We start from the raw sequence: 13716 nt of genomic DNA, 5'->3' as shown, positions 1-13716 counted from the left end.
GGTGGTGGGATTTCAGGTGATCTGTCTGTAAACCTCCTGAACGCATCAAGTGTTGCTGGGAGTACCAATAAGCACTTCTGCAGCTGTAAAATGCTCTTGGAATACCTGCTGGATTTTTGTCCTGTATATAAGAACTCATAATTTTCCTCTCAGCTAAGCCAATTTTCCAAGGGCTTACCTGGCAAATGATCTGCTCAATGTAAACCAGGTTATAGCAGCATAAAGGAGCTTTGTCTGCACGATGGTTTCCTCAGTACCACGCGAGTGGGAAGTGACTTTGGTGCTTTTCTGGCCTCAGCAGCAATCGAAGGCGCTGGCGTTTCAGCAGAGCTGTGTGTGGCTGTGCTGAATGCCTGTGGCCCCATTCCAGCTTTTTCCTGCACCCTGCCCCAGCGGGCTGCCCTGTTTACTCTCTGCTCTGTGGTAAATGGATGTCACTTCCTTCATTAAAATGCTGGTGCGTGGCCAGGTTCCCTTCCTTTGGGCTCGCACGCTCGGAGCAGCAGCGCTGCCGAGTCCAGCTGTGTGCCACGCTCCAGGATCTGCTCCTGCCTGGATTGTTGGGATCTGCTGAGCCTGCCGAGGTTCCTGAGCCCACACACAGAGGCTTCTGGAGGCATCTCCGGGGTGGAGAAGCACAGGTGCAGCTGTGTTGAAGATGGATTATTGCTGGTGGGCGCAAGCTGCGCTTCCAGCCAGGGACTGTGCGCGTCCCACGGCGAAGGTGTAGCCAGCGTTGGGAATGGGGTGCCAGTGCCAGCCTGCTCTGGCCAGCCTCTGGACATGAGGATGTGGGTGCTGTTCAAGGGCATCCCCTGATGTGCCTGGCAGTACAGGCGCTCCTGGATGCACAGGATCACAACCAAGGGGGCACAGAAATCCTGGACACCCTGTTCTGAGCGCTCGCTGCGGACTGACCTGAGCACTCTGCCTTTGTAGCTGACCAGGGGCTCACCTGAAGAGTCTTAAACTGACAAAGTTGCTGATCAGACTGGTGAGCAATTAAATGTTTGTCTTTGTAATGATTATTGTTGTTGCATGTTTGAATGATTAGAGATGGGAAATGTCTCCAGGCTTTTGGAAGGCGCAGAACAAAATGGAAAAGTGTTTCCTCCTTCCATATCATATTTTCTTGTCTCCCCCACCTGAACACTCCTGTTTCCAGCTGTGAGACAGTGCTGGTATTTATTTACTCATTTTTTCAAGGTGTGCATGCTGTCACCTTGGGCACAGCTGAATTAGTACCTCTACTCATAAACATATTTTTTTCCTATCCCTACCTAAAAATCTGACAGTCTTGGTCCAGTTATTTTATGCACTTACATGTACATTATTGCACAAATTAGATGTACATTCCTTGTGACAGATTTGTGTCCTATCTTTTCCTTTTCTCCTGCTCTGCACTGGTTGAGACACCATGTCTGCAAATGTCATGCTCAGACTGGCAACCTGCTTCCTTCCCTTGTCCCTTTTGCAAGTGGCTCATTTGCTGACTTTTCCAGCTGTCCCAACATATGGCTGCTCCCATTTATCATAATTCAGGTCTGTGCCTGGGACAAAGGCTGATAAAAATAATACTTTGTGCATAAGTGGTATTTGAGCAGCTTATTCTATAGCTCTTGTTATCAAGCAAATGCTATTTTTTTGACCTAACTGTGAATTCAGATTGTAAGTGGTAGGTCATTAGTGAAACTAATTTTAGCAAGGCATTTCTTATCAGTGCAGATTTGTTGAAATAATAAAAAAAAGTAGTAAATTGAAACAATGACCAATTGTGCAACACTATTAATGGGGCACCAAGGTGATTAACTCATTAAATACTTCAACCACTTCAAACAGTATTCATCAAAGTGAGATCTAATTCATTTTACAGAGGCTACAGCATGGATTAATGACAAAAATAGTAATCTTAAAAGTGAGCAATCAGCACGTAAGTATTTTAAAGCCTTTTTCTGGCCTTCTAAACAATTGCCTTGATCTTCAAGCTACTAGAAGTGGCAGGAACCAATGATTTTGTGATCAGCATTATCCCAGGGTTGGTGTGTTGTGTCTTAGCAGAGTTGTGGAGGACACAGAGTGTGTGTCCAGGTCAGACCTTGTGTCTGTAACTGCTCACTGCAGGTTCTGAAGGCAGTAAGAAGGTTCTGAACTGGGAAGGGGGGGGTGTCCCTGGGTGGATGAGGGGCAGAGAGGAGCTGGGTGGTTCAGGGGGCTGATGGAAAAGCAGCTCCTCGTGGTGAACAGAGGAGGTGTGAGGGAGCTGTCGGGGCTGATGAGCCAGCAGCACTGCAGGGAAGTCGGCCCTGGCAGAGCTGCTCTCTTGCATCTCCCTCCCTTTTTGGCACCCAGCTCCATCTGCAGCAGCCTCGAGGGTCATCAGCCCTGCTGTTCCAGTGGTTAAAGGCCTCTCAGGAGCAGAACTACTTGCTGCTGTGGTTTCTCCTCGTGTGGGAGTAAAATCAGCTGCTTCTGGGAGCTCAGTTCCTTTTGATCCCTTGATTCAAGTGTCTCCTTGGTGCTGCTGCATTCCAGCTGCTGAATTCCTGAGCGGTCACGAAAAGGAGCCAGAGCCAGTCCTTGAGAGCTTTGTTATACAGAGCTGGAAGCTCATTGATTCAGAGATGTTCCTTTGCTTGCTCTAGTCCCTTGTTGTTTGTACCCTTAGGAAAATAAACACAGGTTTTATATTCAAACATAAACCACAGTTTCCCTCTGCAGCCACAGCCTACCCTTTGATGAAATCCGAACAGCATGTGTAATAAATCCTGTGTGGAGGCTGTTATCCCTGATACTCCAGCTAGCAAAGTTATGGCAGTGATGCTGCATGTAGAGTGAGAACCTGAGTTCAAACACTTTTTTAAATGAAGAGGGAAAGTATAAGAATCCAGGCCTGCATTATGAATCCTGTCTTCAAGGACGTATAGGAGGAAAACTTTGACATCCCTGGTATTTCCTTCAGAATTAAGTTAATACAGAACTCATGGAGTTGTGTAAAAGGTGTTAATGAACTGTTGATGAAATGAATTTCACTCTCCTGTTTAAATGCAGTGAAGAGAGTCATGGCATGCACAGCTTCATACTGGAAAAATAATCAATCATACCAAAAAATCAGTCCAGCAGAGCACGGTGGAGTGATGCTACCACTTTGTCCATGGCAGACACCTCCTTGCCATTTACTGCATTTCTTCTGGCTTTCCTTAAAGCAACCGAAGAAAGAAGATGAAAGCCCCTCTTCCCAAGGTGCTGATTGCCGTGTGGGTGGATGTGTTTGCGGGTCGGGGATGGATTGTTTGATCTCCTGTCTCCACCCTTGACGAAACTCCCTCTCCCTTTGCCCTGGCAGATGCTCCAAGCACAACGTGCACTTACGATTTAGGGCAGGTGGTTTTTGGCTGCCAGCAGTTGCTGTTGGGTGCCTGCCATGGAGCTTCCAGTTTGCCAAACCCAGCTGAGCTGCGTGGCTCAAGGAGTTGTTTCTGTGGCAGTTCAGGCACCTTGTCCAAGGATAATGCTGCTATCAGTAGTGCCTGTAATATCAGCTCTGCCAGTAAGTCCACATCTTTTATTCAAGAGGTTCCTCGAGAATTCCTGAAATCCACGCTGTCATTAAGTTGTCCAAGATGTCACACTGTTATTAGCCAAGTTACTCTTAAGTATTTTCCCAGCCCTGGAGCACAACACAGAAGTAGCTCTTTCCACTGGGTGGTTTTTTTGTCTGGGCAATAATTTGTCACTTTGTAGTTGTGGATCTCCTTGGGTGCAGTACAGCAGCTCCTTTGCAGGAGATTGACAGGATTTGTACAGGACATGACTCTCTGGTTCTGACCCTCAGATTGCCACATCTGTAAAGTCCATCTATCCATTCCCATTCCTCACTTGGGGAAATGAGCAGTTCCTAGACTGTGCTCACCATGTACCTCCAGGTGAGTGACAGAATAAATAAGGGAATAATTTTGCTCTAGTGAATACTGTAGAGTTATCAAGGAAATTGTCATCGTGAAATTCCACTGAGACATTCTGCTTGTAACTTTGAGTCCTCTATCAGGGGCAGTGCTCATTTCCTTGGCTCTAAAGCTGATCCTGTCCAGAACAATGGAAAGTCCCTCTTGAAGCAGCTGCTGACTCTTATCTGCATTTCTTGCTGCTGTTTCAGTGCAGCTACAGAAGTGTTGTACATGTGTGCTCCTTTCTATTCAAAATCAGAGATACCTCTGGAAAAATGTTATGGATCAGGGGACAGTCCTGGTTGTTGTTTACGGGCATTTCCCTTCTATGCTTTTGTAGTTGAGCAGGATTAAGGTTCTTCTAAAGCAACATCTGAGCTTTTTGTTGGCCTTTCAATTCCTGGCATTCACAGAGATACAACCCCAGCTGAATGCTGAGCTCTGTCTTACTTTATCCCAGTTTGTGCACTGCCTTGTGTTTTTCTTCCCAATGTTTGACATGTTGCAATGTTCCAGAGTGAATTAATCGGCTGTCTTTTTTTAGGAAAACAAAGTTTTTTGGGGCAGGCAGTAGCATGTGTGTATTCTGTTATCGTGGGTGGCCTTCAGCTTGCAGGGGTCCTTGAAACAGGAAGGGAGCTGAACTCTGGTTTTCCATTGCTGTGGAGGCTGTGAATGCTTGTTGGACTGTGCAGCTTTCATGTTGTTTAGATTTGTGATTGCTAGGAACAAATTAAACCTCTAAAGAGTGTGATTTCAAGTAAAAACTTTGTATTTTTCCAAAAGAAAGGCTCTGTTAACTCCTGAGTGGGACAGGGAGCTTGGAAATTAACGTGCTGAGAGAAAAGGGTAATTGTTTCTTTTATCTGGGCCATCTAAAGTGCGTGTTTGATTGCAGGGCAAAGCTAATACAGATGGATGATAGAGTATTTCTGTTCATGCAGTGCTTTCTTCCATGTATTTATTGGGATCTCATTGCCAGCCGAAGTGCAATCCACACTATTTATTGAGGTCTGGTTGCCAGCCCAAGTGTCATTTCCACTGCAGCAATGAGCACATCAGCCACACACAAATGCACAGCGTGAATGTGGAGATTTGCACTTCAGCTCTTCAATGTGCTGAGCCTGCAGGGAGGGCTCCTGGCTGAGCTCGTGCTGTGGGGTTTGAAAGACATCTGTCCAGGACAGCAGGGACTCTGACCAGCCAAATTCAGCCAGGTTTTGAAAGGATTAAAGATGCCACTAAAGCAACAGATACTGGAACAGCACCAGAGTGCAAAGTCTTCCCAATTCAAGTACATCAGCCCCGAAGATTCAGCTTAAAAAAATAACATATTATACCCAATAACCTTTAGGATTCATACCAGCCCTGTTCCCTTGGGAATCTGGAGTTTCACAGTGGCAATGCTTACTGAGTAAAAGGCAATGAATTAGCTGTGCAGCTGAGAGATGTTTGATTTCCAGAAGTTTATAAGATCAAGCAGTTGCTGAACACTATCAGTGAGGGAGCTGATTTTTAAGACATGAAAAGAAACAGTTCAGAAACTCCCATGTGAGAGCAGAAATGCAGAGGAGGCAATTTGTATTCAGTTTACCTGTAAGTGGTGACACATGGTTGTGTGCTCCAGAAACTGAATGCCCAGATGAATTCAGATTTCTTTGTGAACTCCCAAAAGCAAGTTCATAGCAGTGTATTTTTGGAATATTGCAGCAGACGTGGTCTGAGAAGACTTTGGAACTGAGCATTTTGCCCTGGACTGTGTTAGGATTTTTGGTAAGTGTGTGTGTGTGTATGCCTGTGTACATATAAAATTTGACTTGAAAAAATAGCCAAGTGATTTTGTGTCTCAACTGCAGATGTTTTCCCAAGGAAACCAGTGCCATTACCAAAACCAGTATTTGATTTTTTTTTTACATTACTGACATTGACCTGCTGTGTGATGATTCAGCACTGTGATGCTGTAAATTCAGCTGAGCACTGCAGCGTGTGAAATCAGTGGCTCGACTGTCCTTGCTTTTATTTTATGTTTTTGGGTTTGTAGCTGTAAATATGTAGAGGGATTTAGGATAAAACTGAGGAATAGCCATTTATGATCCTGCTACTGATTTTATTTAACTGTTCTGTGCCATATAATTTAAGCTTTTGTGTTCTTATCAGGATGTAATAATGCATCAGGATAAGTATTACAGTTTATGTGAAATAGAAACAGCCTGTTACAGCAAACTCAGAATCTGATACAGCCAAGTGAAACATAAAATTTATCTTCACTGCAGTCTCTTAACTCTATGAATTTTTAGTAATAAAGTTCTCTTGATCTTTATTTGTCCCTTCTCACCAGAGCTGCATCATGCTGAGCTGGGGGTGTGTGGTTTGTGTGCATTTGTCAGAGGAAGGATCCAAACTGGCAAACGTGCTGCTAGAAATGAACCGCGGCTGGGCAGCTGACCTGCATTTCCTGCTTTTTTTTGTTGTCACCTCAGCTGCCAGCCTGTGTGGCTGCCACCTGTGACCCGTTTTCCCTGGCAGGTACTATGTGGGCGAGCTGCTGTAACTGGTTCTGTGTGGATGGCTCCCCCGAGGAGATGCAGCCGCCGCCGGCAGCGCAAGCCCAGGCCTACTCCAACCCTGGCTACAGCTCCTTCCCCTCTCCCACTGCTTCTGAGCACAGCTGCAAAGCCTGTGGCATGCACTTCGACAGCTCCTCCAGCAAGGTGAGTCCAGAGCCCGCCCTGCCAGGGGCAGCTGCCCTCCTTTAATTACAGACACACATCTTGTACACGTACCCTCGGAGCTGAGGACGTTCCCTGTGGGAGGACACAGCTCACCTTGCTTCTGGGTCTTCAGTCCTTCTGTCACAATGAACGGGCATCGTTCGTGTGACTGGAAATCCTTCAGCAGACGTCTCAACGAGACAGCCAAACTGCTGATCATCACTTAAAGGAGCAGTAACTTGAACATGAGTTACTGAATTTCTTATTTAAGAGCGCTGATGTCCTTTAAAAATAAATTTTGTGGCAAGAAGTTGAATAATGTTTGTGCTTTCAGTAAAGGAAGAGCTGCCTGCCTGTTTTCCAGACTATTGTTGCTCAAACTAAAAGCCAGTCAAGTTTTTTGAGGATGTCTATAGAACTGCTGAGCAAAAATAGCCCCAGACCAAACCCAAATCTATTTTCTCTTACTTGTAAACTTGATTTGTGGGTATATAACTGCCAAAATAATTGGTACCACAAGACTTAATTCAACAGCAGTCCCTGCCTGGGGCATTATATGGACGTGGTGGGTCCTTTAATGCTGCTTGAAAATGTTCCAGTGAGGAAAATTGTTCTGAGTCCACACTCTGTGGCTTAAGAAGTGTCTGATCTATAGTTACTGAACTTAGGTATGTGAGAATTTAAAAATAATGGTGAATTCTGGCCAGAGCCCTTTTACATTGTATGGGAAAGTTCATAAAAGTTAATTTATGCATGAGGACACACATCTGAGGAATGGTGAGTCCTGGCAGAGCTGCTGCTTTCTAATCCCAGCACAGGGATGTTGATGCATTTTTGCACCGAGAGGTGCAGTTGCTTCAGGAATCAAACTCTGGTGATAATTTTGGGGTGTGTAAGTACACAGAGTTCTGTTCATGACTCTGTAATGTTGTCTTTGACATTGTCCTCATTAAGCCACATGTCCTCACAAATACTTGTGGGGGAGAGTTACCCTGGACCCAGCACTTGCTCTTGGGCATGGTTGCAATTAGTGGATGGAGATAATTCTGAAATGAAACCATTTCAGGTAGTTGTGAGCTCTACAGCAGAACCACAGCCCTGTTTCCCCCAGTGTCTCCTAAATAGCTGTTCTAAATGAGCAGTGTCTTGTACAGAGCCATCAGTGGCTCCAGATGAACTCTGACTGGGGAGAGGGAAAGCTCTGGTGCACAAATTGTAGAGGATCTGCTAAAGCTGTTGAATACATTGCTGCCCTCAGCAGCTTCCCCCTTTTCCTGTGGGATCTGGTGTCTGTACCTGTGCTCGTGTCCAGCTGCTCCCACTCCAGGCTGTCAGGGTTTATATTCTGTATTCCAGAGGGGCCTCCCAAACCTCCTCCCACCTTCCTGCTGCCCCAGCTCCTGAGCAGTGATCTCTGGGAGTGACTGGAGCCCAGTGGCTGCAGGAGAGGCTGCCAGAGCTCACCCATCACCATCTCTGAGGGAGTGAAAACATCCCTTAGCACACACTGGTGTGTTTGTGAGAGGTGATAATTCCTCAGTGCTGGTGCTGTGGAGGCAGAGGTGTATGAAATCTCACTGTGCTGCAAGGACAGCCTAGAAAACTTTCCTGGGAGGGAGGGTCAGCACCTCTGAACTCCAGTGTCCAGTTAATGATTATTCTGAAATACAGGGGATGAAAATCAATTCCTTCAGCACCTGACCATAGGGATAGCCTAGATTGCTTTAAAAAAACCCCAAACCCAACAAAAAGCCCCACGTAAAGCATTCCAGGGCTGGCTGAGCATGCTGACTGTGCTGTCAGTGAGCAGCAGTCAGGTGTGGCCTGACCTTTTAGGAACAAGTGGAAATGTACAGCAGCATTTGAAGCTAATCCTTCTGAAGAGACCAGACCTCGAATCACTTCCCTTTCAGACAGAGTTCAGTGAAGTTGTAAAGCTGCTTGATGCTGAAATGTTCCCAAAATGTCCATGTTTAGACACTTGGTGCTCGGATACAGGCTGGGGAGGTTTTTTTTTTTTTTTTTCCTCTGAAGGTAAATCCTAGTGCTGAGCTGCGAAGTCAGAGATGTGCCTGGATTTATTTTCACTTGCCAAATGTATCCTTGGATAACTGAGGCTGGATTACTGTTAATTGCAAGAACATGTTTGATAGAACATCCCTTGTGCTGTGTTTGCTTTGTGATACCTAAAGATGGGAGTGCTTAAGGAGAGGTTTTCTGGCTGGTGGAAAGTCCTTGGCAATACAGGGGCTCCCTTTGGAGCCAGTTTGGCAATCTGGGTTTTGGGTTGTTTTGTGCAGTTTTTGTGTTGTTGGGGGTTTTCTTATCTTAATTCTTCTAATTGCTCCCATGTCAGAGATGGGGAATTCAGAGGGCAAGTGTTACCAGCAGGGTTATTTTTCATGTCTCTGCCTTTGTGGATTTGTTTTGTTCCCCTGCTCTAGCACACACAGCCATCAATTCCTGTCTCTGCCCTGAAAATTTCCTGAGGAACAGGAGTGCTCCTGCAATCACAGGGTCACAAAAAGTCAATTACATATTAATTTTTATGGTGATGAAGTTAAGGAAACCACATCCAAACTGGATGTTCTGTGGAAATTGCCCTTCCTGCCTTGCTTTGTGAATGGTGAAAGTCACTTTTCCTTGGCAGGACCCCAAACAGCAGTTTTGAGATGAGGTTTCAAGAGTTTCTCTCTGTGGTAGAAATTTTCATGTCTGAAGATGCTTGAGCAGGAAATTGTGATTGTTCCCAGTAAGTGTCACTGTGAGTGTAGTACAGACTCTGAATAAGAGGCCTGGAGCTGTTCACTGAGGATCAGGGGGGTTCCAGGCTGAAAAGGGGGAGCTTTTGTAAGCAAGTACTGTATTTACACCTTGTAAAACATCTGCTTTCTTTCAGCTGGGAAATTAGAGATGTTCTTCAATCACTAGAGCAGTTTCATAAACCAGTTTTTTGAGTTTGTATTTATTACTTCTTTGACTCCACCTGTGTGTTTTTCCTTGCACAGCTCTGAAGGATCACGATGTCAGGATTTCACAGAGGTGCTTGGCTTCTCAGACTGTGAATAAGCATTTTTAACCAGCAACATTACAGAGTCACTTTCTTCCCTCAGGACTTTTTAACATGCACATAATATGGCTGTTCCGCTGCTATTCCTATTGAAAAATGTAGAATTTGCCTTTCCAAAGGGTTGAGAAGTCAAGTTTCTGCAGAAGTCAGCATGGCCTGTGGGTGCTTGGAACTTCTGAAAATCAGGCCCTGAGTGATCAGAACAGTATCAAATATAAATATTTAACAACAGAATTCAGTCTGTAAAGTTTTTAAATGTCTGGGACATAATATTTCCAAAACTTCCAAAACACTTTCTGTTTAGCACTAACTGATATAAAGTGTGCGTATTGTTTTCAAAATAAGCTATTTTTGTATAAATAAATATCAGATTCTTTAATGTCTGTGAGACCTTGCTGTTCCCTGTCCCTCTTATGGTGAAACAAAAATTCATTGTGATTGCAGCAAATTGGAGGGGGAAAAAAGGAGGGGGGAATGTCATTCGTAGCAGGTATTTGTGAAAGAGAATGTTTTTAAATAGTTCCCTCCAATGCTGGAGCTCTCAATGCACAGAACAATGTGCACAACTAGCTGGAATTCACTTACAAGTCTGCTGCCTCAATCTCCTCATTTCCTCTGGCTTAAACTGAATGAGCAGGTGCAGAAAATTCCTGTCCTGTGAGGGGAAACTTGTCAGGATATCACATTTCCTACTGGGTAAATGGAATAGGAATGGGGGCTTCTCTAAGAAATGAGAAACCTGCTGATTGCTCAGGGATCTGTCCTTTTCCTCCTGTAGGAGCCAGGGTGAGCACTTGGCACTTTTTTCATGGGTTGGAAGGTTTTGATTGTGCTTTAAGAGCAGCTGCTGCTTCCTTGGGCTCCGGCTGGGACGGAGGCACTGCCTGTGGCCGCCGTGTGCTGCTGGCACAGGGCAGGGGCTGGCTCTCATTCCTTCCCCTCTCTTCCCCAGCACATCTGCTTGGACTGTAAGAAGAACTTCTGCACGTCCTGCTCCAGCCAGCCCGAGGGTGGGCCCCTGCTCTGCCACCTCTGCCAGCGCTTCCGAGCCACGGCTTTTCAGCGGGAGGAGCTGATCAAGATGAAGGTGAAGGATCTGCGAGATTACTTGGCACTCCACGAGATTTCCACAGAGTTCTGTCGGGAAAAGGAGGACCTGGTATTCCTGATCCTTGGCCAGCAGCCTGCAATTACCCAGGAAGATCAGATAAGAACAAACGCATTTAATACCAATGCCCGTGGACAGCAAGACTTTGTGAGTCACCCCCCAACCAACCTGGCCTCTCCTACCTCACACGATGAGTCCTCAGTGTCTGCAGATCCCATCTCAAGCTCAGAAGCTCAGGAACACCAACAGGTAGAGCCTCTGGCCAGAACCATCTTTTGCAAATTCATTCATCTCTATTTTTGGATTAACTACTAGGCTGTTGCATGTGGTTTTGCTGGGTAAAGCTGTGACTTGCTGTCACTAAGTTTGATGTGGCATTCATTATGGAATTGAATTTGGTGGGTCACTCTCAGAACATCGTCACTGCTCTGGGATGTGTTTTCTCTGCTGCTCTGACACTTCCATTGCCACAAGATGCTCCTGTCACTGCTTCCTTTGGTGCTTGCTGATGGCTTCTGGCATGTGTTTGTAGTTGTAATTAAATAGTTGATACTATTCTTTAATTCCTGTGCCAGATAACAAGCACAGTCTGAAGCAGTTTTGGAGCTGGAACTGATCAGAAGTGATGGGGGTGGCTGAGGTTTTTGGTGTCTCCTGCACTCAGATCAATAGAAGACAAACCCCGAGTCTGTTGCCAAGTCTTGGTTTATGATGAACCTGCAGTTCTGATGAACCTTGGCAGGGGCATTTGAGCTTAATTATTTTTACTGACCTTGCTTTGTTTGTCTTTCTGCTCTCTGCTAAGGAAAGTTTACTCATTGTTTGACAGCTGCTCCTTGTCCTATTACAAAGTTAATGGGTGTATTCAGTTCCCTGTGGGCCAGAGCTGTGAAAATGTGTGTACCTTCTGCTTCCTCAGCAGATATATCTAGTTCAAAACAACAGTTCTCCTTGGAGAATGTTTTTTGCAAATCATTAAAAGGCATTTTCATTTCCTGGTTTTCTGAATATTGCCATTCCATATTTTACCAGCTCTGCTGTCTTCCCTCACTGCCCCATGATACATTTCAGCTTCTTGTCTCGACTTGCATGACATTGTGCTTCAGTTCAGGCTCTTTGATCTTGATTATTATTCTTGGGCTCTGTAAATATTAACAAGTCCCCACTTGGATAAGTGGGATGGTAACATCACAGTCTCTTTGTCAGTGGGAAACCAGAGGGAGCAGTGGCTGCTGGGGGTGAGTCAGCTGAAATTGCACTGCTCATTTGATCAAGTGTTCAAAGCATCTGCCCAGTTTTTCTTCTGCTGCTCCCTCACTTGGTGTCTCCTGTTTGCCCACTCCAGACCTCACCTGAGGAGGTGTTTGCCTGGTTACTGTACAGATCTGAGCTGTGTTAGAGGAGGGTTCTGCAGAGCCTTGCGCTGAGAGCTCTGACATCACACCACAGCAGTGTGACCCTCAGGGAAGGACTGCACACTTAGACATATAAATTTGGTGTAGAAACTCCCCCTGATCCAGCCTGGAGTTCTGGGCTGGGGGCTTTAAAGGTTCAGCTTCAGCAAGTGCTGCTTTGTGTGAGTGCTGCACAGGGAAAACCCTCTGTGAGTGTGCCTGGCTTGTGCCTTGTCCTGCCTGTGTCCTTCCAGAGGTCAGGGGCTGCAGTGACACTGCCTTGGAGTTGATTTCCCTCCAGAAACCCACAGCTGGTGAAAGCTTTATTTGCTTTTCCAGGCCAATGGTCATGTGCCTCCAAGCCCAGCCTATGGAACAGCAGCTGAGAATGCAGCAGAAGAAGCAGCAGCAGAGGACGAGACACAGGTTTGTGTGTCCTGGAATTGGATGGCTGGGAATACCAAGTTTCCTGGGCTGGATTTACCAGAGGTGAACAGTAACTGAGACTGACCAAACCAAATCAACCCCTTCTGTAGCATCGTCTTGTCCTCCACATAAAAAACTGGTGTCACTTGGACACCATAGCATAAATTATTTAGTTCTGTCTCAAGATTTGTGTTTCTCAAAGATTAATTCAGTGTAGCCACTTCTCTGTACATCCAAACCTGAATTCCTGCTAACACACATGCTGAAAGTTGATTGAAATCATAGTTCAAGGTGTTGAGGGCAAGAATGATTCCCTCTTTGCTCCCTCCCAGTCTAGTGACTCTGAGGATAACCTGGTGCTGGGCAGGAAGGCCTCCCTGTCTGACCTGACGAGCATCGGGGACATCAACGCGCTCTCGGTGCGACAGCTCAAGGAAATCCTCGCCCGCAACTTCGTCAACTACAAAGGCTGCTGTGAGAAGTGGGAGCTGCTGGAGAGGGTCACTCGCCTCTACAGAGAGAAGGATCTTCAACATCTAGGTGAGAAACTTAGCAAACACGTGCCTGTTCTCCGGGTTTAGCCTTTTTACAGGTGGCTGTGCGAGGAAATAGAGCTCACCTTGCATTTCTGGTGCAGCGAAGTGAGGAGGAAGGAGGGAGTGTTTTATAGTGAGTGAGAGGAGCTGAACTCTGCTCACCACTCCTTGTTGTTGTTTGAGGAGAGAGCTCTGGGAGCCCTGCAGCAGCAGCAGCACAGGGCTGTGCATCCCTCACCCTTGGTGTTGTGCATGTCCCTGACAGGTCCCACTGGGCTCTGCCTCACCCTCACAGCAGCTGGTGGCTGGCTGTACACGACTGGATATGCTTTTCTCTCAGCTCTCAGTGGTACCTGGCAAAGCCAGCAGGGAAATGTCCTGCCCAGGCAGAAAACTGCCACCAAAGAGCAGCTGGGAGATTCAGGGCATGTGCTGAGGGCAGTGGCTCCCAGGGCTGCCCAGCTGTGGGTTGCTGGGGTTTCACACTCAGCACCAGAGTGCTCCTGCTGCATGTGCTGGGCCTGCAC

General features: G+C 46.2%; 1 protein-coding gene across 3 annotated transcripts in view; it reads left to right on the top strand.

Annotated features, from left to right (window-relative positions):
• Nucleotides 1–13716, top strand: part of RFFL (ring finger and FYVE like domain containing E3 ubiquitin protein ligase) — a 29576-nt gene that overhangs the window by 12153 nt on the left and 3707 nt on the right. The window contains exons 3-7 of one of the 3 annotated variants that reach the window (XM_062507181.1): nt 5655–5717; nt 6425–6655; nt 10678–11082; nt 12567–12653; nt 12986–13193. In XM_062507181.1, coding sequence (XP_062363165.1) covers nt 6476–6655; nt 10678–11082; nt 12567–12653; nt 12986–13193 — 880 coding nt within the window. In that variant the 5' untranslated portion in view covers nt 5655–5717; nt 6425–6475. The remainder of the gene's footprint in view (nt 1–5654; nt 5718–6424; nt 6656–10677; nt 11083–12566; nt 12654–12985; nt 13194–13716) is intronic. The other 2 variants (XM_062507179.1, XM_062507180.1) reach the window with 2 other exon arrangements.

The sequence above is a fragment of the Cinclus cinclus genome, chromosome 22 (genome assembly GCF_963662255.1).
Source record: "Cinclus cinclus chromosome 22, bCinCin1.1, whole genome shotgun sequence".
In the NCBI taxonomy this organism is placed as follows: Eukaryota; Metazoa; Chordata; class Aves; order Passeriformes; family Cinclidae; genus Cinclus; species Cinclus cinclus.
The sequence above is the reverse complement of the archived record's forward strand: the minus strand, read 5'-3'. Positions and strand labels throughout refer to the sequence as shown.